Source organism: Apis florea, unplaced genomic scaffold (assembly GCF_048593485.1).
Source record: "Apis florea isolate Af1SG1 unplaced genomic scaffold, ASM4859348v1 contig_2492_pilon, whole genome shotgun sequence".
Lineage (NCBI taxonomy): Eukaryota > Metazoa > Arthropoda > Insecta > Hymenoptera > Apidae > Apis > Apis florea.
This window is the reverse complement of record NW_028256593.1, coordinates 706,534-732,237: the sequence shown is the minus strand read 5'-3', so window position 1 is coordinate 732,237 and position 25,704 is coordinate 706,534. Positions and strand designations below refer to the sequence as shown.

The following is a 25,704-nucleotide window of genomic DNA, read 5'->3' as shown; positions in this document are numbered from 1 at the left end:
TCACCGATTTTCTTTTTCTCGCAGATGCATCTAAATTGTTTACAGTTTCGAGTTTGTTGCACGCGGCAAAAATAACCTCGCTTTATTTGGCAATCGAAAATAAACGGCGCGATAATGCGCGCGCGCTGACGCTACCGCGCACGCGAGTAAACGAAATGGTGGAGGGGCAGCTACGTGGAGTGAGAAAGGTTGGCCACTGAATCAACTCGTCGAGGCGACCACGTGCCGCGGCGATAAAAGTGCGTACGATCCTACCCGTTCACAAACAATCCGGACGAGTGACGGTGCAGTGCACTGTGCTTCTCCATCGTGCCTTTCAATCGATTCTCGATCGTCACCTCTCGATCGTCACCTCTCGATCTCTGGCTGCGCGCGGTGTATACAGTGATTGTGTGAATACAGCTCTGGTGATCATGTCCTCTAACAATTTGCGCTCAGGTAAGTCGTGGATAAAATCAAATTGTATCCATATAATAAATCACTGTTTTTCAATCTTTCTTTGTTGTTGGTATCAATTACGTATTCGTTATTATAATGGTAATTCAAATTTTATAATGATAATTCAAATTTTTGTAGGTAATGTAGAATTTTTTAATATCTATTAAGTTGAAGACACGATGAATTTTTAGATGTGTAATATTAAATTGTACGAAAGTAATATCGATTTTGAATATGATAAAATGAATTTTAATTTATAATGAATATCTAAATTTCATTTTTTATTATTTGAATTTAATTAGAATTGAATTTGAAATTGTAAAAATTAATAAAAAAGTTTAAATTATTTTTGAAATATTTTTAAATAAATTAAATTATATGTAATATATAATGTTTATTATTGCGATCCATTCAAAATTTAATACAATTTAATATGAATGTGATTCATAGATTGATAATATAGATACAGATATTCATAGTAAGGAACAAAAGTTTAAAACGATCGTTTTCTTAAAATTTTTAATTTTTGATTTATATATAAGGAGAAAGCGTGTGCAATTTGCACAGCGAAATCTCTCAAAATATTAGAAAGTAGGTCATTTATAAAATATTGAGTTTTATTTTCACAGAAATATCAATTTATTTCATGTGTACCATCATTGATATACTATATATATAATTTGGTAGAGACATCTGTGATTTAAATGAAAAGTTCAATGTGGGCCATATGTAACCTATATATGGCATTCAATATGTTAAATATATATAATATTGTGCGATAATCTATCAAGTGGATAGATATTTCAAAATTTTGTCTAGTACTTTATATATATATATATACATTTCACTTTATTCCCATTTGTTTTGATTATTCTTTTAGTTTGGATAGAGCATAAAGTGCAAATTCATAGGACAATAAGTATCAGTCATTCTGATTTCTTAGTTTCAAGTCAGTGAATTAATAATATTCTTACGATTTGTGTAAAAAAGTTATGTAAATCTATTATCAAGTAAATAGTATATCTAATTAGTGCACAGTGATTGAATATTTGATTGTGTTTCATTGACGTAATTGCATGATATATTCGAATGGGTTAATATCAATTTTTATATCAATTTATATTAGAGTATAAGTTAATAGTTGGTTTTTATTATTTATATAATTAGTAAAATTTCTACTAAACTATGGATAAAAATAATTCAATGTGATTCTTAAATGATATCGAAAAATCTCGTAAAGTTTTCTTATCTAGTTTCTTTTTATTAGTTTGTTGTTAAAAATATTTCAAATATTGATCTAAATATGAGTAAAAATAAAAAATTACAAACTTACAAGGTGGATTAATAAATTTATATTTTGTAGGTTAGGTTTGGTTAAGTTAGCCATCAATTCAGTGACTCGCTCGTTTTGATCAAATATTTTGTTATTTGCATTGAAAATATTGTATATTAAATATAAGTTTTCTGTGTTCTTATTGAAATTCTAATCTTAAAAATGAACAAATTAAAGAAGTCGATACGACTTACTTACTTCGATATTAAATCATAATATATGATAAACTTTAATTTGATTAAAAAAGATAATTGAAAGTTGATTCAAAGAAAAATTCGATGTATTTTGATGAAAAAAAGGAAGAAGAATATAAATTGTTTAATTAAAATTGCGAAGTGAAATGTCGAAGCATGGATAATCGTGAATATAATAATGTTTGTTTTTCGATACTACCTTGTGATTCGATTTGTGTATATATTGAACACGTTGTTAGTTTACGACAGAACGAAGATTTTATTTTAAAACGAAATTTGTTTTGCTTTTTAAAGTTCTATTTTTACACATTTTGTAGTTTTCAAGACAATCTATATATCTGTTTCTAGTAAAATCGATGCCAATCACGAATGCGGTAATATCCGAAATTCTTGCTATTTGCCATAGCTTATTTCATAATTTCTGACTAAATCAAAATACAAAAATTATATCTACATAAATAACAATTATCTGAATGATAACTAAAAACAAATTTTTGTGAAACAAATTTTTCTCAGTTTAGCAAAATATTTTATGTAATGTTTAAGTTCTTCATAAAATATTAGAGGTTATTTCAGTTTTGCTTTAGAGAGAACTGAAAATTAGAATATTTCATGCTAGGAAAAATTTATCTATACATTTCTTTCTTTTTAACTTTCAATTTCTTCTTTATTGTACAATTTTTCATTTTTTTTTATATTTAATATATAGTATTTCTCAATTTTGTTTTCATATCATTATTTCATATCCTGCAAATATTAAAATATATATATATTATATTTCTACATCAGTGTTTACATATAAAGTTTCATTTTTTCAAGGAATTCAAAGAAAGAATATTTTGAGAATAATTTTAAGACACATGTTGACTAATGTTTTCTTATATTTGCGTGACAATTAATTATTATAATGACAAGAAAATGCAACGATTTTAAATTATTCGATATCGAATTTTGTTGATTTTACTTTATTTATCACGATTAGTCAAACACATTTGTACACTCGTTATTCAGACTTTGACACTTATGTTAACAAGTGATACATATTTGATTTAACAATTGGTGATCATACGAGAAAAGCATGATAATCACATTTTCTGACTACTTTATGACTAACAATTGGCATTCAGATATAAAATATGAAAAAAATAATCGAAACAATATAATATAATTATATATAAAAATATAATATAGTATTTTTGGAATATTGAAAATATAATAAAAATAAATTTACGATTACCATGTTAAATCATGACAAACCAACTTCTTTTTTCTTTTTTTTTTTTTTTTTCAAAATTTTTAAATTCAAAGTTGTATAATTTTTCCATAATCAAAATTACATTATTCAAACTCGAGTCGTTGAATGTTCAATTATGGTCGTAAATCTGATCAAGCTAACATAATCAACCGTAGTAATTATTGGCATCTGTTTTATTACGTTTGATACAGATGTCGAAGACCGATTAAACTAATCGTAAAAATACAATAATATGATTACGTAAAATAATAGATCGAATTCAATTCGATTTGCATTTTCTTATTAATCCATGACCTTGAAATATTTCATTAGCAAAACATCACATCAAAATTGCTCATCGATGAATAATTAAATTTTCATAAGAAACAGGTATCTTTGCGAGCACGTGTATTATATTTTTATTTCAAGAATGTTTTATGTATTTATACTAGAAACATTTATCGAACTGAATTATACATGCTTCTTCTTATTGCTTTTTCTTTAATCGTTGAAGTTGAAAAAACAAAAAAGCAAAAGAAATTTTTATTTACAATGAATTTATGCACATATCGATTAGAATTTTTAGTAGAATAATAATATATTAATTTCATTTATAGTAGAATTAATGTATAACTTAAAAACGGATATGATTTTACGTTTTTATTTCGATCGTTTAGTATTTTAGAATTATATCTTTTTTGTGATAAAATAGAAGAAAATTTCACAATATATTTTAACTGATATTAGATCGCAAAATTTATAATTTCTTAACAAGAATGATGGTAACTCATAAATACCTTGAAAAATAAAAAGGAAAAAAGGAAAAAACGAACCATTCAAGAGAAGAGGAAAAAGAAAGTGGGAAAATAAAATATCGCTTGGTATACAGAATCGAGTATTTGCCAATTGCTCACGTGGCCGAGTGCAAGCAGGCTCGATAGCATAGCTGCATCGCGCGATCAAACTTTTGATTGCGTAACAATGTTGCTCCATAGCACACACAATTTTCTACCGACCGTTATACTTTCTTTTTACGATCGAGCAAGTGGTATCGTTCTGAAACCGGTTCCTCCCCGGTTATCCTAACAGTTCAGAGGTCAAAGATACGTCTAAATTAATTTTGTTTTAAATTCGAGCCGAGGTTATTTTGATTTTCGGTTGAGTCAAAATCCAATTCCAATTTCCTTTTTTATCGACAGAGTTATCACGAATAAAATGAATATATACATATACATTTATCTCTTTAAAGAAAACTTATCGAAAGTAATACGATTCGTGGAAGATTGGAATTCCTAAAGATTCGTAGAAAAATAAAGAAATTGAATTTTTTAATTTTTGATATCTTTAATAATAATTTGATATCTTTAATAATAACACGTGATCATTACATGATTTTAGATGGTATTAATTTTATTAGCTTTTCGATTTGATGTAAGCTACGGATTTCCAATATGTAGTTATATCTTAAATCGAATCATTTTTAATGTACAGTTGTTTTTCTTTGTAATTGATTTGTATAGTGAATATTTTTAGTGATTTTTTTTTATTTAAATATATCTATCGTTAACTTACGATATTTATTCTATTGATATAAAAATTATTTTGGAAATAATAAATAATTAATGTAATAATATTGTATGATATAAATGGGAAAAATATAAGAGAAATGCAATTAAGAAATGATCAAAGTAACAATAATTTAAGATTTAAGTTTCTATTTTCTATTTTAAGTTAGATTTGTTTTTGTATAGAATGCTCATAGAAAATGCATATAACATCTAGAATATCTTCTTCAATATTTTTTCATTTTAGGTAAAAATAAATCGCAGATAAGATGTGATCGATTATTAAACATCGATCTCGATTGGGCCTGATTATTCACTTATTTTCCACATTTATCGAATATTATGGAAGCAACGTTATCATTCTTGATGACACAGTTGCTGATAGATAAGCTTGTTTAAAATAACTTACCGAGGGGATGAATATAGCGATTGATAATTGACATAAGGTTAGAAAAATTTTCCAATTGGTGGCCATAACGATACTAGCGCCACCTTGGCCTCCATCTTTTCCTGTTCTCTTTTGCAATAAGACTTCTCCTATTCGAATTGAATATTTATTAAAGATGAGGATGGAAATTTTCTCATAACATTTTTTTAATTTATTAACGTATTTAATGCTTAAAATTCAAATTCCACATGAAATCATATCAAAATTTCATAAATTATATAATTCAACTCGTTTCCCGATTAGTCCAACTGTGTTTGTATACAGTTAACTCGATTAATCCGAACGAGATATAATTGACATAATTGATAAACTGAGGGATCATCGCCCATAAAAATATTATATCATTCATGTTTCAACTGATAAATCAGTTTTTTTCTAAAAAAAAAAAAAAAAAAAAAGGAAAGAAAAAAAAAATACGATTATCAATGAATCCGACTATCCGCTTAACACCCTGTAATTAAATTCTCCAACAATTCTTTTCCTCGGGGATTTTTCCACGCTTACAACAAGCGGAGCCAATCCGACCTCCAACATTCCTATTTACACGCATATCTTCCAATAATACGTGTCCAATATCTTTTTATCTCGAAAGTTATTCACACTCTCTCTCTCTCTCTCTCTCTCTCTCTCTCTCTCTCTCGATTCAAGCAAATAGGGAAATTGCTTTATCGGTCGGGGGAGGGGGTTACCCGATAACATTTTCACCCCGATGTCCTTGCCACAGATTTCGTAAATCGATTCTTATTTTTTTATCCATAAGATTATTATTACCTCGCGTTGCGAATCGAAACGATTTTTTTCCCGAAACGATTCAATTTCTATATCGAAGAGAAGAGGAGGTCGGACTCGAATCGGGGAACGGCACGAGCCATTAGTCAATTCGAACGCGACGACGACGACGACGATGATGATCTACGGTATATCGACTGCGCTATTCATCCCTCCCCCCTAATAGGCAGATTATACTAATTGCCACGTAATCTCTGGACCGGCCGATGGGACGGAATTAACCGATTGTGCTGTGTCCGGATTGGCTGCACCGCCACTTGGCTCGAGGACAGGTCTCTGTGAAAAACGTTTGTTCAATGGCAATGGGATCGCGTCAAGGTCTGTTTTCTTGACCCGAATTATCCGGATCGAGTGGATTTTCGAGTCGTTCCTTTCGGATGGAGGAGTCCAAGGATGGAAATAAGAGTATTATCGGTTTAATAATAATAATAATAATAATCGAGAGGGCGTGGCCGCTGTTAATTACTTTCCTCGGAGAAGAAGACTTTGCGAGCTTCTTCTTCTTCTTCGCGTAACCGCGATTGTTATTGTTGAAGGAGCCGCGCTACTTGGCGAGTAGAAACTTTCCTCCGCTTCGAGACAATGAGAGAGAGAGAGAGAGAGAGAGAGAGGAGAGTTTATGATCGGATTTTCCTGGGTTCCCTTGGCCTCGTCGCTCGATATTTTTTCGATCTTCTATTTATGGGAAACGTCACGTAACTTTGTAACCGTGTCACGTGAAAACAAGGGCGAAATATGGTGTGATCGTGAAATTTTATTTTATCCGCTCGCGTGAGAAATAAATTGTTCCTTGTATCGATTCGCGGTAGAGATATCTTTTTGAAATTGACGATTTTAATTTTTTAAAACAGGGATCTTGTGAAATCTGGTTATTAATTAATAACGCGAGAATAAAAGTATCGAGTACGTTCGGGATCGTTATCGAGAAAAGTTTAAATAATTTGCAAGAGAAAGATACGATAAGATGGAAGATAAGCTCTTTCCTTTCTTATCGATCATGTTTTTCAGAACTGTATCGAGGAATCTTGACGATTTTTCAAATCGAATCAATGAAAGAGATTAGATAATACAGATTAACAACTGTGTAATTAAATATAATAAAACAAGCCCACTCGAGTGGAAACAAGTTAAAAACTTTTATCGATCCGTGTTCTCAAGAATATGAAGGAATCTTGAAAATTTTTCTCGCATGAGATTGAAGTGAAAGTTCGAAGAAGGTTAATAAAAGTTTCCTTCCATATCGATCGATCGATCAATCCATGTTTTCCTTGACTAATTTTTGACACAGAATTAATGAAAGTCCAAATGGAGAGGTTAATTATATTCTATTAATATTACAGAATTTTATATATATATATATATATAAATTCTCGAATAGAATCCAATTCGTGTCGTTTCTTCCATCGATCACATTCTGCACGAGAGGATGCAAAGAAATCCGAGAAGAGAGAATCTCGTACACGAAACTAAGTGAAAGTCGAAGCGAAGAGAAGGTTAGGTTTAACAACAGTTATGGCGGGATAAGGAGAAGATATTGGAGGTGGCGCTAGTGGGCAAGTGGAACAATACGACTGGCATAAATTACACGCAATTACGATGTATCCAGTGGATCGCAATTACCTGTTCGCCGCTGTAAAAGCGAACGGCGGAATGCATCGTTGCACAAGTCTGCCTGCCTTCAGAATCCAATTATTCCTTTCGAAAATATTATTCCGCCGTTCCTGTAAAGAGGAGAATTTTTTTTTTTTCTTCCTTACTCACGTATAATGGATTTCAACGATTTGATCATCAATCCGATTTTACGGCACAAAAGCAAAACTGCCAAAGAAAAAAAAAACTATGGATATATCGAAAATTTTAAACTTCGATGGTTTATCCATTTAAACCGTTGTACATTTATGTTAAAAGTTTTTAACCAAGCGGGGATAAAAAGTTGAAGTGGCGTTGTTAATTAAAATTTAATTACTTTTAAATATGAAAAAAAAAAAAAGAAAAAACGACGATCGCAAAGAGATAATTGTTTTTACAAGTCGAGTTGATCACTTTGTTTAAAAGATAAATTGTCATTTGTTAATTTTTCCATTATTATTATCTATCATATTACTACTACTATCTATAAATAATTTGTGCAAGTTATACGCGAGAAAGGGACTTAATGGTCTTTAAAAAGCGCACATAAAATATTTGCATCGCGATAAATATTCCGCGACGCCTGCAAAATTCCATAAACTTGTCATCTCTTTTTTCCCCCTTTTCTCTTTTACACACTTTTTTCATTATACAACTTTCATAGCTGACGATAATTACAAACGGAACGAAAATTTGGCATTTCCGATATTATCTGCAATTATTGTAATTAGCCCAACGAGTAAATCACAAAAAAATCATCCTGTATCGATAATGAACGTATTTAAACGTTATGGCCCAGGATTGACTGCATAAATATCCTATAATTATCCTAATTAGTGCGAAAGAGTTAATCGAACATTGAAATTTGGTTAAATATTCATGCCCGGCTACTTTCGGGAAATCGATGCATATATATATATATAAAACCAACGGGATATGGGACCAAGATCGTGAGGATCGACGGGCGCATCATCGTTTCGATCGTATCGATCTCACCGTTCGATGAAACGATGAAATTGTTTCCCTTTGGCGTTGGCCAGGAATTTTGGGGTAATTGTAGATAACGAGGTCCGTGAGGATCCACGAGTACGAGGAGAGGGGTATGGATCCAATTTCCACGGGTATGGATATTTTCATCGGGGCGGGTCGATAGCGATGCCGCATCAATCACCGGCCACTCTTCCGATGAACGTGCACTCTGATTACTTTCCGGGTATTCACCGTCGAAAGAACGAATTCGCGAGCGAAAATACGAGTAACCGCGTGTTTTCGGCGCGAAAAAAAACGCGTTTCGTCCTTTTTTTTTTTTTTTTTTTTTTTACAAGCTTGTTCGACGCTGTAACATTGAAACGAAATTCGCACGTGGCTGTGCGAAACGATCGTTGATTAACTCGCGTCGCGTCGCGTTGTCTATTTTATAATTTTATTTTATTTCGAAACGCCCTGTATAATAACGGAAATCGTTGACACGATTCATGATCGATCACGGTGTAATATTGACAAGAAACGTGATCGTGAAACGATCGCTGATTAATCGTCGTATTCTGTGTGTATTCTGTAAATTTTTTATTTTGAAACGTCCTGTATAGCAACGAATATCGTTATACTTATAATTGCTCGATTCCGTTGTATCGATTAGAAACAAGTAGTTGTGAAAAGGTCGTTGATTAATTGTCGTGCTGCTGTCTATTTTATTTAATTTTTTATTTTGAAACGTCCTGTAGTAGTGAAAAGTAATAGAATAGTAACGAAAGTCGTTCAATGGTGTAACGTTGACTAGAAACGCGTGAGAGGATCGTTGATTAACTATCGCGTTGCTGTGTATCTATAATTTTTTATTTTGAAACGTCCTGTATAGTAACGAAAGTCGTTGGCATATTTATAATCGTTCGATGTTGTTATATTGATTGAAAACGTGTCTGTGAAACGATCATTGATTAATTGTCACGCGTATTCTATAATTTTTTATTTTGAAACGTCCTGTATACTAACGAGAATCATTTGGCAGGCTTATAATCGTTGGATGCTGTTATATTGATTGAAATCATGTCCGTGAAACGATCATTGATTAATTATCGTATGTATTCTATAATTTTTTATTTTGAAACGTCCTGTATACTAACGAGAATCATTTGGCAGGCTTATAATCGTTGGATGCTATTGTATTGATTGGAAATATTTGTGAAAAGATCATTAATTGATTAATTGTTGATGTTCACTCTATAGTTTTTATTTTATTTTGAAACGTTTTATATATAATTATGAGAATTATTTATAATTATTCGACGCTTTTATGACCGGGAACGTGTTCGTGAAAGTTGCAGCATTCTTTATTTCATCTTTGTCTCAATTTTTATCTCAATTTAATCAGAAACATAAAATTTTTAAACACCTTGTAATATCAACGATCAAAAATTCTCGATGATCGATCGATAATCAATTTTCTAATAAAAATTTCCAAACCTTCAAAAACCTTATATTCATCTTTGCCTTCAAAATCGTTTGGAAGCATAAATTTTGAAACGCTCTGTAATCAACCGACTCATAGAATTCTCAATAATCGAAATTCCTTAATCTCGAAATCGAGAAGCATCTGAGAGTTATCCGTTCCCGTTAAAAAATTAAATCGGGGCCACAAATTTTGAAACGTTCTGTAACACTGTCAACGGAAGCATTCGATATCTCGCATTCCAACGATTCGACTTCCAACGCATTGCGAAATTGCGCACGACAGAAGGAACAACGTTTGTGGACTCGCGTCGAGTGATTTGCTCCGTGACTTTGGATCCTCCTGCATCCGACGTTATCTCCATGAGCACGGTGTACACGGCTACCTTGCGCGTGGCAAGGTGACGTTCTGATTTACGATCGATCCTCATCCCGATCTATCGTTACGCGAGTGTAATTCCTGAGTGGCGTCGTGCAAAACGGCCGGTTGCCATTGAAATTCTACATTTTCCACAGGCGTGCCGATCGTAAAACGAATTTACAACCGATTCCAGGAAATTTCAAGCGGAATTATGTTTCCACCATCATGATTTCCAATAACCGGGTCATGAGCGGCGTCTTTGTATCCTCTTTTTTTTCCCCCTTTTTTTTTTCTACCTTATCTTCGCATTCGAACGAAAGATTTATTGAAAAAAATTGAAGTTGAAAATAACCAGCATTACAAACGATACGATATTATTCGCCTCGTATTCCTTTATAGTAATAAGGAACGAATATCGATGTACAGGGCGTTTCAAAATATCTATGATTCGTTAAAACGGATGAAAAAATTTGTTTCTCCCCGGCGACGTGTATATATATATATATATATATATATATATATATCGTTTCAAAAATATTGATCCTAAGCTGGTCATGAGCGACGTCTTTGTATCCTCTTTTTTTTTCCCTTTTTTTTTTTTTTTATCTTCGCACTCGAACGAAAGATTTATTGAAAAAAATTGAAGTTGAAAATAACCAGCATTATAAACGATACGATATTATTCGCCTCGTATTCCTTTATGGTAATAAGGAACGAATACGTATATCGATGTACAGGGCGTTTCAAAATATCTATGATTCGTTAAAACGGATGAAAAAATTTGTTTCTCCCCGGCGACGTGTATATATATATATATGTATATATATATCGTTTCAAAAATATTGATCCTAAGCGGGGAATAAAATTGGAAGGGAGGATATTTGCATTCCGATTGTCGCGCGAGCGTAAAGTGTTATTTACTCTAGGCCGTCATTCGGTTGAGCAATTTTCGTTGCGGCAGTGTAGCTAATCAACTGTCAACAGAGAGTTGTATCGATGTGTATCTACGATGCACATTGTCTTTCGTGGGTGAAGTTAACACGGTTATCGCTTCCACTTATTTCATCGGTGGAAGTGGTTCCGTGTACACGTCCAACTGGTGCTGTTGGTTAGAAAGCAACGAAATGGTTTGGAATTGCGGTAAGAAGAACTTCCTCTCTAAATTCGATAACAATTATTCGATATTGTTACAATTGTAATTTTTCCTCGTGTTTTTTTTTCCCCCTCGAGAAACTTTTAACAATTTCAATTTTTTTTAAATTACTTGTAAAATGTATTTTACAAATTATCTGTTTGCACGTGTATTAGTGTGATAGTGATATCGATTGTTTATACAGGTTGTTGACCGTACACACATATGAACTTGTCAAAAATTATCTTTCCACGGGGTTTAACCTTGAAGTATGTTATAATACGAATAATCTGTTTCGAACAATCTTTTTAACGAACTTGTACGCTCGATTTATATCGATGGGATTAATCGAGGAAATTTTAGCACTTGGTGTCTTTCACTTTTTTTTTATTACGCTTTCTTTTTTAAAAAAAAGAATAATTTTTGTAAGGAATTTAATTTCTGTAATTAAATTCTGTATTTAATTCGACGAGGAAGTGACTCTTCCGATAAGCTTTCCACAATCGGTTGCCAACTGCTGTGTATTATGTAAATAATTTATGTAAATAATTCATTATAATTTGCATATAGATATGTACGTGTAAACAGAATTCAATAGCATAGTAGCTGAAATCTTTTGTGAAAAATTTGAAAGAATAATAATAATAATAATAATAATAATAGGGCAGGTTGATTATTAATTTTTTTTAAAATCGAGGAATTTAATTTCTTTCTCTTTCGAATTTTTTTTTTTTTTTTTTTTTTTTTTTTTTGGTATAATTGAAAGATATGAAAATGCGGCGGCAGTTCGTAATTTATTTCTTCACGATTTTATTTACAAAGTTGGTGAAGGCTGAGAATTTACAGTGTTCGAATGATAAATGAACAGATGTGTACACTTCCGTAAGAAACGTGTCACCGGTCGAAAATACGAATATTTTTCAGTGGCAGAGGAAAAAAAGAAGAAAAAATATTCGCTCCATAAAAATTTTATATATGAATTAAAATAATAATAATAATAATATATAATATTATATATCGTTTTTTTTTAACCGTTGAATTTTAATGTTATGAAATTATTTTCCGACCTATATATAATAAATTCACACGTACTAGAATATTAAAATTTTAAATATTTTAAGCTATTCTCCACGTTGAAAACTTTGAATCATTTATCGTTTCAAAATTACGTCGTATCCTGTTTTATTTTTCTTCTATAAAAAATGTATATTCCACGCAAACGTGGAAAAATCCAATGTAAATCGAAATATATATTAAGGAGAAAAAATTCGAAAAAATTCGTGATATCGATCACGAACGAACGCGAACTGAAATTTAAAAGTTACGAGGAAAACATTATATTGGAGAGAGAGAGAGAGAGAGAGGAGAGAGAGAGAAAAGGTACATAAATTGGTAAGATAAAAATGGTACGACGAAATCGTCCGAATATCTTCCTGTATATATTTCCTTTTCCTCCTCAAGTATCACGTTCTCAGAATAACCAGAGAAGTCCAAGAATTTATAATTCAACGATTTTCGAGTCGTCGAATATCTTGCACCGGAGATAGACAGAGGAAAAATAGATTTATTAATTTTTCATCCGCTACCAACGGCTGTTTTACTTCGTCCAGAAAAGGCGAGAGCCTCGACGAGAACGTCTGTCTGTCCTTGTCAACACCTGTCGGGAGTCAGGTCTCGAGAACGCTATTACGAGCGGTCGTTTGACGTGTCTCCTATACATGATAAACGTCGCCGACATCGTGGAAAATGTCTGCCATGTTGACGAGCGTGGAAGAAACATTTTCATACGACAAAAGAGTACATCTCTATCGCATCGAGCATTATAGCGGTGAAATTTATGAGTGGAAAGATAAAATATTCGAACGAGAGAAAAATGAAACTGCCTGTATTTATTCTGAAATTTTGCTGAAAGTTAACATTCGAATGAAACCACCTGTACTCAACCGAATTTTGAAACATTGCGAAGAAGGATTTTTTTTTTTTTTTTATTTTGTTATTGATATTCGAATGAGAAAAATGAAACCACCTATATTTAATTGAACTTGAAAAATTTAGTGTGAAATTATCTGTATAAATTTCGTTTTGTATTGTAATATTCTTCCATTATCGTTTACATATATCATTCGGAATAATAACTTAGATAAATTACATATTGTGTTCGCGTTACATAATGAAATCAGACTTGCAATTTACCATTTTGAAATAAAACATTTTCTCATCGTTACATCAGATAAATTTACATATCAATATTCTAATCCAGTGATTCTCAATATGGATTCGGAAAGAGATCATATTTATCTAATAACGACTTCAGCATCCATTTATTTTAATACAATTACATTGTCATATTCTTCAAGAATATCTTCAAGAATATTAACATTCTCTTCATTCTATATAATTACCTAACTTTTTTAATCTTATATTACTTTACATGCGAAAAGATTGTTAATTATTTAAAAGGAAATGATTTTTATAATTTATTTTAATATAATTATGCTTTCATATTCTTCAAGGATATCAAAATAACCTTCTCGCTGTTTAACTTTTACTTTTTTTTTTTCATTTTTCTTAAGAGAATTGGAAACTGAAACGTTATTTCAACAGAACAAAAACACAACGGAGAAAAATCTTGTGTTCAATTCTTTTTATTTAAATATTAAGAAAAAGAGAAGCAGAATTCAAAAAAAGGTTTGAAAACACTAACTCCAACCAAGCAAGAAAAGAGAAAAATCGATTGCAGTTACGTCTAAGGAAATAGATCATCTAGATGGCGTTTCATGTTTCAGGGTTTAAGAAATTGATGCACGGCGAGGGGGCCTTGAAAAATACCGTGCTGACCGCTCTGGCGGAGATGATTGGCACTTCCATGTTGGTGTTCCTTGGATGTATGGGATGCGTTGGAAGCCTTGGTGTCGTTCCTTCTCATTTCCAAATAGCCTTAACCTTCGGCCTGGCTGTGATGATTGTGATTCAGGTTGGTAATACCTGAGATTCCTACGTAGAAATATTAATCAATCCAGTCAAAAATAAAACAGTTTCAAATACAAATTCGTTTTACGAATAATAATAATAATTTTATACTTTTAAAGATCTTAACCTCAAAACGGAGGATGCTTGTATGTAAATTAATTTTGTTTGCAGAATTTTTATGCGTCATTTCTTTTTTAAAAAGGACAAAAGATATACACGAACTAATTTCAAGAGTGCAAAATACCACGAAATGCAATTTTTATCGATAATTAATCGTGAAGAATGGCAGAGAATTTTTTGAATTGCTTATTGATCGTGTAATAAAAGAGGAGGAAAACAAAAAAAAAATTAAAAAAAATGTTAATAGCTATTAAATAACTTAAGAATGAAATATTAAACGTTTCAAAAAAACGAAGCAACGTCCACTCAAGCGATTCTTTGCCTTTTTCCAGTCTCTTGGCCACATCAGTTTAGCTCACATTAACCCTGCCATCACGGTGGGATCGGTTGTGCTTGGCATGAAGACTATTCCCGAAGGTTTGGTGTATCTCCTGTCTCAAGTAGTTGGTGGAGTCTTAGGATTTGGAATGTTAAAGGTTAGTATCATTAGCAACATTGCCAACTTTGATTATCTTTTGTTTCTATTCATCACGAATCACGACACGAACAAATCATTGTTATATTAATGGTTGAATTGTTAACGACGAAAGATATCGGATAAAGGACTGTCAACGTTAATTTGATAAAAAAGTGTCGTAATGCGAATGGAATTTTACACGTTTATTTATCGAGGTTCAAGACCTCTAATCTTTGGTTCAGGAGAAACGAACGTTATGAACGGATATTTACGTAACTGCGATAACGTATTATCTACAGTGTTAATATATTCGTGGAAGGATATCTTTGAAGGATTGATCTTAAAAGGTAAAACAAAAATTGGTAAATTGATATAATATATAAATATTATAAGGTTTATTTATTAAGTTATAAACGATTTAAGCAATTTGCGTTTGAGTGAAATGCTCTGTCTCTGTTACTCCACTGGCTTCCTCTATTTCTGTCTCGCTTCGTCTAATACAAATTGCTCGCAACTTAATAAACAAGCCTCGATTTTTATATATCACCTTTTGTGTTTGTTTTAGCACTCTGGAATTGATCTTTCAAACTTGTTCCACGAATATATTGTACACCTTGTATACACCTTGTATTAACACAAGAAATAATCCAGATTGATTCGTTATGATTCAAGTAATGTTTATATGGTGTAATTCTGCTTATAGGACTTTTTTTTAAAAAAGGACAAAAAAATATAAACTAATATTATGGAATTGATAAACTTGCACTGCAATTGCAATGTTTGTCAGTAATTAATCCTAGAATTGCAGAAAACTTTTTGCTTATATAATAGGGGGGAAAAAAATTTTTTAAAAAATGTTGTTATTATTATGGCATTGAGCACGAAAAATTGTAGATAATAACGTAAAGAAAGATAATCGAGATAAAGATGAAACGGCTTGTATCAACGTTCCTAGTTGAACTAATTACGAGTAATCGGATCAATAAAACTGATCCATCACGTTAATTCTCAACTAGCTCAAAGTTAAACTATTATAATAACAAGATTAGATAGTTCGTTCGATTAACCTTCAACCCTAAACCATTGGGAATGTTCGCCATACATCAATCATAACTAGCTGCAAGTTATAATCGTGGTTAAAACTTTCTTATAGATTAACCAACTTAATGAAATTTTATCGCCTGGAAAACCGATCTTAACGAGATATTAATTTTTGATTAATCGATGATTATATTCCCCCCAATTGGGGTCTTCCAATTATTTAATTCGAATTCTTTGAAAGGCAAATTACACGAATCGATCGATAATATAATTCGATTCTAGAATTTAAAACAAAAAGATAAAGATGATAATAACAACAGAGATAAAGAAAATTTAAATTATTTATAAATCAATAAAGTTCCCTCAATTTTCCAATAAACCAACTTTTCCTTTGTTTTCACGCTCCAAACACGTTCCATAATTATATTATTAACAACGTTTATCCATCAAGTTAACACGTCCAAATACGAATGGAACGTACGTGTCATTTCCTATCCTACCGCGTCTATCGACCGTTTCCAAGAAAAGGCAGTTTTCCATCGTATCCCAACTTTTCTTCCGCGAAAATTCGAATCTTTCGATTAACCCCTTTGAGGCATGGCAGAGTAAAAAGTATCCCATCTTTTTGATACTCAAAAAGATGGGATACTTTTTGTACCACCTTGAAAAATTACAGAGGCAATTAGCAGAAGTTTTAAATTAAACTAGCTAGTAATTTCACGAACAGGAAAGGATGTGCTATAACAAATATCATTCGTGAACCCATATTTAAGGCACGGTTTAAGTCCCACCCTATAATTAAAAACCTTATAATAACTGTTAATATATTTTTGTGTTTCCTTTGTCATTTCATTTCTTTATCAATTAAAACAAACCAATTTTATTAAATAAAAAAAAATTTCTGTGCAATATATGCTTTTTTTTCCCCCTAAAATTCCGTGCCTCGAAGAGTCAACACGCCCTTCGCACCTGTTTAAATAACAAATAATTCATTGAAGCCAACCGACACAAAACCCTTTCCTAGATTTTTCGTTTCTCGTGAGAAACGTAATCTTCGAGGTGTATCTATAAGAAAAAATTAAAATCCAGAACAGAACAGAAGTGAAAAAGGAAAGAAAGGACGAAACCAAAAGCGGAACTCGCGTTGCAGGTGGTGACTCCGGCGGGACGGTTGACCGGCAAAAGCGCGGACGAGGCGGACATGTTTTGCGTGACCGATCTGCACACCGAGCTGTCCGCCATCCAGGGCCTCCTTCTCGAAGGCATTTCCACCGCCGTGCTGATGCTGGTCGCGTGCGCCGTGTGGGACAGCAGGAACGCGAAAAACACGGACTCGGTGCCAATCAGATTCGGATTGACGGTGGCCGCTCTCGCTCTCGCCGTCGGCCCGTACACGGGATGCAGCATGAACCCGGCCAGGTCGTTGGCACCGGCGCTCTGGAACAATCAGTGGTCCCATCACTGGATCTACTGGTTCGGCCCCATCGGTGGCGCCCTTCTGTCGTCCTTCACGTACAAAACCATCTTCGGCGTGAAGAGGAAGAAGCAGGAGGAGCCTGCCGCAGAGGCTGTTGCGTTGAACAGCGTGGACACCCAGAAGGCCGAGGTACGAGGTTCTTCCTCTTGTGCGGTATATCTTTTCTTAACTCGCCATTTCTTTTTAAGTGGAGCGGGGAGAAATTTTCTAAATTTTCTTTTTTCTCATTTTTTTCCGTTTTCGGAATTTTTGTGCGCGAATAAGAAAGTTTCTTGCTTGATCTTGTACAAGAATCTAGGATCTAGGAATTTTGTTTTTCATTCTTCGTTTTTAGGAAAAGTTACTTCGATAATTTATTGTTAAAAAGTAATAAAAGTGATAATAATCGGAAATAATTGTAATGCCGAGTTTATATGAAAAACGGATCGATTATATAATAGCTAGGAATAAATTGAAAAGTAACTAGTTACTTTTTCAACGAACCGACGTTGCAGTTAATCGTAACGATTCGCTTTATGGTTATTCTTGGAGCCTACTCGGTCGATAAGAGCAGGATATTTCCTTTCGAGATCCATTTTTCCAAGTTGTTTTTAAATATATCTACGTATTTGTATATCCACGTTATACCCTTCTTGATTTTTGAATCTTCTCGGTCGATATATCCATCGATTTTTTTTAAGATTCCTCCAAGACTCTTTCCTACTGTACTCTCATACTATTTTCGAATCTTCTCAGTCGATAAAAACAGGATGTGGAATATCCTCCTTAACCCTTAGCTTCCTCTTAGATTCTAAATTATCGAAGCCAAGTGTCGGCCATTCTCTCATATTACGATATAACGATCGGGTGAGACGAAAGTTTAAAGAGAATTAGGAGGCGGAGGTGAAGGCTCCCTGGCCAAGTTCTATCGTGTAAAACGGCATGCAAAATCGTGCATCAAGAATTTTGGCGAAGCGGATTATCTTGTAAGGGCTGGCCGTAAAGGTCGGCGATAAATCGTCGTCGTTGGCCGAGCGAGGAAGTTTGGTGAAACTGGTTTTACGACACGCCGGGATTTAACGTTCTCGGTTTACCCCGTCGATGGGAAGAACCTTAACCATGGATCAAGAAGGGAAAGCTTTCAGGATTCCGGGCGACGACGCGTCGTTTAACTTCTTAGCGCGATATCGTTGGAACGAATACTTTATATCTAAGTAACTTTTGGAATGGAGATTGCATTGGATCGTCTAATGACTTGCGAGGAATAGGGGGATCGATCGAAGCTTTGTCTTATAATCTTTTATTATTTTGTTCATAAACGATTTTAGCGAGAATAAGTTTTTCTATGTTGTGGACAGGATGTTGTCTCTTGTTTGATCAAATTGATTGTGAAAATAAGATGAAACAAGAAGATAGATGTCAGGATAGATATAATAAAAATTCACAAGTTAATTTTCGATTAGATTTCGAACTAAGAATAATTAAATACAAATTATACACTTGACACGTGAAATCTATCCTTCGTTCGAATGTCTATATTTATATTCAACAATCTACGAACGCTTGTAATCCAACACTCTGTATATAAATAATATACTCAAAATACATCGTTTTCGAGCAGTCAATATCGTTTCTCGAGCGATATTTGACGAGAATGATGTATAATTTAAATAAGATTTTATCATGGATGGATCGATAGTATCAAAAGGCAAACTGATTTTACTTCTTTGTTTTAGCCGTGATACGATATTTGAAGAGGGCCAATCGGGAGCATCCAGGCGTACGAGACGATCGGCACTTTATTCGAGAAAGTACAAGAGATTAAGTGTTTAAATGGAGGGATGCGGAAGGATCGAATGGAAGCTTGAAACTCGATACATGATCACCTGGGCCTGGGGGGTCATCATGTGCCGCCATCTTGGATCTCGAACACCTCCGTTTTTTCCTTCGATCGTATCGCGCTCGAACGATTCACGAGATCGCAAGACTGTGTAATTCGTTGCCTGCGAAAGAGCGACTGCATTATATCGTTAGAAAAAAATGTATAGGTTATGTACACTGCCGTTCGAAATTATTAGTTATATTCGATTAATTTAAAAAAAAAATTTTTAGTAGACTTCGTTTTGTAATTTTTTTCTAAGAATGTGCCGAGTCAAAAGTTATCCAATTTGATTTATTTAATTATTTTTTATATTTTATGTATCTCTATTCGCTGTAATAGATATCCTGAAACAAAGTTTGATTGAGATGTACGAATGAAAAATAACAAGGATTAAAAACTGTTTATATTTAAATAATTGAATTATATAAGTCGAAAAATTTGGCAGTATCGAAAATTTATAAAGTATCGAAAATTTTGTAGAAAAATTTCTAGTTAATACTTTTGAATGGTAATGTACGCATGCATCATAAAGGATGCCATATTGGTTATCGACCATTTTATAATTCAGTGATCTGTATGTACAAAATGGCGTTTGTTAAATTATTGCTGAAAACACGCATTTTGTTATTGTTGTCGTTTTTCTTTTTTTAATACTCTGTTGATATGTTTCTGCAGCAATTACGTATTTTCAATTTATCAGCGATTTAACGATTCGCTAATAATTGTCGTTGTATATAAGTGTTATGATATTTTTTTTATAGATGTATTTTTGATGATGGAAAAAAAAAATATAATCGAATCAAAAGCACGTGTTCTTTGGAATTTCTCCCTTTCTTTGTCATATTACATCGAAAAAAATTTCTGTTTTTCATTCTCTTAGTTAAAAACGATTACTAAGAAATTCTAAAAGATTTCTTTCTAAGAAATTTTGAATAAAAATTTAGAAGCGATATATATCGAACTATGTCTATGATTTCTTTATCAATGAATGAGAAGAATTTTCTATTTTTTTATTATATATTTATTTAAAATCCAAGAATGAAAAGTACGATCATATCGTTATGAAAGCAATAATTGTATATGAGATAAATTTCACATGATCTATTTATATATCGAAAAAATAAAGAACTGATTTTTTCAGACGGAAGCCTCTAATAATAAAAACAAACATGAAAAATCACGAGTTACATTACACGAAATACAAAAATCAATACCTTGTTAATTAATTTTTTTGTAAAACCAACATCATCCTTGAGAAATAATTCTAACCTAACCTCTTTATAATTTAAATCTCACAATTTATTTAAATGATTAATCCTATCTTCAAACTCTATATTTCACTCAGAAGAATTTTTAAATTTTAATTAATTATAGAATAAGTAATCGTCCTTTATTATTCAATTATCATAAAAATACGACGACAATTAAATGACATTAATTAGATATCTGAACTCATGGATTACGATTCGTACATGGATTGTTCCCAAGAGTGCTATAACTGGTTACAAGAGCCAGAAAATTAAATTCAAGAAAGAAACAAATACGTTTCTCTAGGAAGGAAACACGAGAAATTATGATAGAATATTTTCTCTGTGTTGGAAAATGTGGCAAAGTAATATTTCCATATGATTTACATGCCGAGCGTCAGTTTGCCCATTAATAATTCAACTTTCAATCTGTTCTTTAATGCTCGCACTCGCCTTGCTACTTTTTCGTTTCTTATTTCTTTCGATTTCTTCGTCGACATGCACGTCTGCAGACAAAATAATGATCGACTAAGACGAAAATGATTACGGTGTAGCGATAGTAAATATTTGTCGGCGATTTTTTCCGTTGTATCGTTTAATAAAAAAATGATGAATCATAGTTTCGATCTATAGATCGAAAAATTTTATCCAAGGACTTAAAGCGATTCGCATTTATTTATTTTTTTTTTTAATTTTTTTAAATATCTTAAATTTTGGTGTAATGGTGTAATTAAATTTTGGAACAAAATATTTATTTATATAATTTGTAACTCGTCGTTCGATCTATAAATCGAAAATTTTATGTGAGAATTCAAAAATGACGTTTCAATTGATATTTATATAACTATTATTTCTTAAAATTATTTTTTATTTTTTTTTTTTGATACTTTAAATTTTTATTCCAATAATTTTGAAGAATAGAATATTTACAATCTGCAATTCGCCGTTCGATTTATAGATCGAGGAATTTTATCCAAAAATTCGAAAATAAAACGATCGGCACTTATATAACACTTTTTTTTCAATGATTCTTTTAAATATTTCAAATTTTTATTCCAATGCGAATTTTCGAATAAATGGTAAAATATGATTGAATTCTTTTTAACCTTTTTAAAATGTATCGCGAATGGCAAGTGGAAAAGTGATAATTCAACGCGAAAAAATAAATTGAGAATTATTGTAGAATAAAAAATACATCCTATTTTTGATTGTCATTAATTATCAAATAAACATGTCACGTCTATCGCGTAATGAACAATTTTAAATTGACATAATTCGATTTTCAGATAAAGAGGAACGATCGTATAAATTTTAACTATAAATTTAAAGAATTTGGTCGTAGATTTACAACAATGTACAGAGTTGAAAGAGAATTACGATGGCCATAAAGGCAGATAAAAGCGAAACCCCGTTTTGTATGCGAGTTATGAGGGAACGTTTGCATCTTCTATTAATATCCTCGTTTGCTTTACGTTATCAGTCTTGATTGTGTCATCTTAACGTACGCACGATCCCGTAATTCCGTTACCTGCTGTGTCAATTTACCATTCCGATGCGGAAACAATAGAACAAGCATGCCGTATACAAACATTCCCTTCTCTAAATTTCTCTCAGCCTTCGATCTGGATATTAACATCGAATCATCTCTTTTTTGAAAGATAAATAACAATCTAATAGAATTGGAATGGAAATAAAATATTTTTTCTTTTTTTGATACGAATCATTAAAAATAAAAGAAAACGTATATTATTATTATTATTATTATTATTATTATTATTATTATTATTATTATTATTATTAGTGATTATTTTTGTGTGAAGTATATGAAATGAAATCGATAATGAATATTTAGTTGGTATTGCAAATATGCAAATTATTAAATTACTACGTTGGAATACAATACAGAAACGTGTAAGAACTTGCAAGACATTTTTAAACGTCAATCATTTTGACGTGTCCTGTATTTTACGATATTGTGTTGCGTCTAAACAACCACGAAAAGAATTTTCTGCTTTCAGTTCTAAGAAAGCTTTTGTAGTAAAGAAAATTTTATTATCAGTTATCTACGTTCACAGTTAAAGTTTATAGACATTCACGTATTACACGATTATTATATACTTTAATAATTATTACATCATAATTACACATATAGTTTGTCAAAATTGTTTTCTTTTTTACAATTTTTACATTATTCAATAACACATAAATATAATATAACATATGTATAATGTAACATAAATATAAATTTCGTGTTATTTATTCTAAAAATTCTAACCTCAAAATTCCTGTAGTAATCTTCACGTTAAGTCAAATAATTATGGAACTATTTTGTAATTAGTCAAATATTTAAATTATTAAAAATTGAAATCACTAGAACCAATTATCTTGATTTTCAAGTATTATACGTGAACGAAATCGATGATCAATCTTGATCTAATTAATCGCGCACTAGTACAAAAGGCGAATAGAAAATGGAGATAAAGGGGCATTCGAATGGGACGCGTTCGAACGTTCGTAATCGGGAAGGGGCTTACAAGAACGTGTAATTGTCCATTGTAGGATTATCTATCTAGCATTTTTCTGGAAAAATATTCGCGAATAGATCCGCTTAGAAAGCGTAACGAAGCTGTTCAATATCGATATGCAGCATGCGAACCCAATTACGAATGAAAAATCTCACGCTACAAATTTTTTAATGTGCTTTTCACAATCAAGCGAAAATGATCTTTTTAAACATTTTTTTAATTTTAAAATTGAAATTACTATTTCGATTTTTATCTCTATATTATTGCATGTTTCAAATATTTTAAATAGAATTCAGGCATGTATAAATGATTATGTATAAATTATAATCATGTATAAATTTATTTTGTGTAAAATGATATATTAAAAAAAAAAAGAATGATTAAAAATAAAAGAGAATAAAATTACAATTTCAATAATAATATCAATAATAAAATTTCAATAATAATTAAAAAAAAAAAATTTCATTAGCATTGAAATTTTGATATTTAGATTTAATATTTAATTATATGTTTAGTTATATGATTGAGAAATATATAATTTTCAATACAAAATTTTTATTTAATTAAATATTTGATTTTATATGACGCTTGAAATAATTTTCACAATTTTAATTTAGCTCAATTTTATATGGAACAAATGCTGAATGAAATCTATTTAAGTTTGATTTTGAATTATGACTCTCCCTGCTTACAGATTTTTTTTTTTTTTTGAGAAAATTGAGATAACACAGTTGACTCTAATCAATTATTTGCAATTAAATTTAAATTGAAAAATATTCATGTAACATGACTGTTAATAATTTAATCAGATGTCTGTGGATTTATATTGGTATGAAAGATGATCATTGGAAACACTTGGTATATAAATAACCACAAGCAAAGTGAATGAACTCTAAAGAGATTGTAATTCTTGATCAAGGTTGAACATGTGATTTGTTTGCATTAATTGGTCCATATATAGAATGAGATAAAAGCTATTATCATTACTAATGTTTCATCAGATGATTTTTTTAAAAATTAAATTTCCTTCAAGGCCATTACTTTGGTTTCATTTAAATATTTATTATTACAACTATAGAATTATACTATTGTAAAATTTATAAGAAATAATTATAATTTGTAGAAATTTTATTATTATTTAAAATTAGAACAATTAATAACTTTTAAATTTTCATAAAAAAATTTTGATTGAATTATAAATACTTTGAATTAATGAAATTTTAACAAAATGTTTATCAAAAAATTATTTAGAGATATTTTTGGCGAGATATGATAATATATATGTCAAAAAACGAATCATCTCTCTTTAAATCATGAATAGATTCTTATCGAAACGAAGTTTGATCAATTATACATGAATTTAATAAAAAAATCACGAACCTCGTAAATTCCTTCAAATCGTTGAACATTTTAATCACTGTGAAAAACTTTGTTTTAATCCAATCAAATATCCAGTCAAATATGATTTTTTTGTAACATGGATCCCTTCAACAATTGATCAGTTGACATGTCTTGGCAAGTAAACGAATCTTGCCATAGTGTGCAATAAAACATCGTCGATTCTGTACACAATACGTATTGTAACACTTCGAATAATTTCAATCCATCATATATATTTATCAATAAACAAATTCAACATGTGTTCACATTTGAGTCGCATATCCATCGTGAAGAATGTCACGCTTGTAAAACTATTCGTTCGATAATCGAAAGATGCAATGCGAGTGACGTAATATCGAATCTCGCAGATATAACGTATTTTGCAAGAGGAGAACTATAGGAGAGTGAATCGTAGCTTTTAGGAATTCAACCTATAGAATCTTATTCGTATTTCTTTCAGAATTCTACCTACCGCAGTTACAGCTTGTGTTATTTGCCCCTTCGAACATGGAAAAAGTTTGTACTGCGGTTATGCTTTGTCCACTGCGCAAACTCGACCGGTCGTTTGACTTGGTGGTCGATCCCTCCCGACCCTGCCCGACCCCTCGTCCGTGAGCGCGCGCCGGTAGGCTAACCTGACCGTGAACAGGCGCGACGCTATTAAACGGTTGAGAAAGAAATATTTATCGGAATTTTACACAATTGAGAAAGCATGAAGTTCGTTACGAGATTTTAACGGTATGGAATAACATTATTTATTGATATTATATAATATTAGAAATAAATATTTCTGATATATGATTTGATCGTTTCGGATCATGAATCATTTTTTGAAAGTTATCTTATAGTTGGTATTTAAAGGAATATGTAAAAAGAAATTTTATATCTATAAAATATTTGAAGAGAAAATGGCGTCACATTTTAAATTGATTCATAAATTTAGCCAATTATTACAGGATTCAATTAACGATTGTTTATTTTGACGTTAATTGCAACAGCTGTATGTAATTTTTTTTATAATATTCGAACAAATAAGATTGTGTGTAAAAAAGAGT

The 25,704-nt window shown here is 31.5% G+C and overlaps 2 protein-coding genes and 1 long non-coding RNA gene across 4 annotated transcripts in view; 1 reads left to right on the top strand and 2 right to left on the bottom strand.

The window, feature by feature from the left end:
* Positions 1-25,704, bottom strand: part of beta'COP (coatomer subunit beta') — a 53,226-nt gene that overhangs the window by 26,998 nt on the left and 524 nt on the right. The gene's annotated exons all lie outside the window — the stretch shown is intronic.
* Positions 21-20,305, top strand: LOC100863295 (aquaporin). 2 transcript variants are annotated; one of them, XM_003694125.4, is made up of 5 exons: positions 21-438; positions 14,358-14,545; positions 14,994-15,137; positions 17,310-17,765; positions 19,352-20,305. In XM_003694125.4, exons 1-5 carry the CDS (start codon positions 414-416, stop codon positions 19,355-19,357), a joined length of 819 nt encoding a protein of 272 aa, XP_003694173.1. In that variant the 5' UTR covers positions 21-413; the 3' UTR covers positions 19,358-20,305. The 2 variants fall into 2 exon arrangements, with proteins under 2 accessions (XP_003694173.1, XP_031772731.1); XM_031916871.2 differs by lacking the exon at positions 21-438 and adding an exon at positions 11,369-11,579.
* On the bottom strand, positions 13,603-25,111 carry LOC147657884 (uncharacterized). Its single transcript, XR_015291488.1, has 2 exons — positions 24,650-25,111; positions 13,603-14,565 (listed from the first exon to the last, which is right to left on the bottom strand). It is a non-coding gene; the product is annotated as an uncharacterized LOC147657884 (long non-coding RNA).

Excerpts from the sequence above, each read along its gene's own strand:
- LOC100863295 (XM_003694125.4), top strand. The coding sequence starts at position 414 with ATGTCCTCTAACAATTTGCGCTCAG. Across the intron at positions 14,546-14,993 it reads CTGTGATGATTGTGATTCAG|TCTCTTGGCCACATCAGTTT; the intron begins GTTGGTAATACC and ends GCCTTTTTCCAG. Across the intron at positions 15,138-17,309 it reads TAGGATTTGGAATGTTAAAG|GTGGTGACTCCGGCGGGACG; the intron begins GTTAGTATCATT and ends CTCGCGTTGCAG.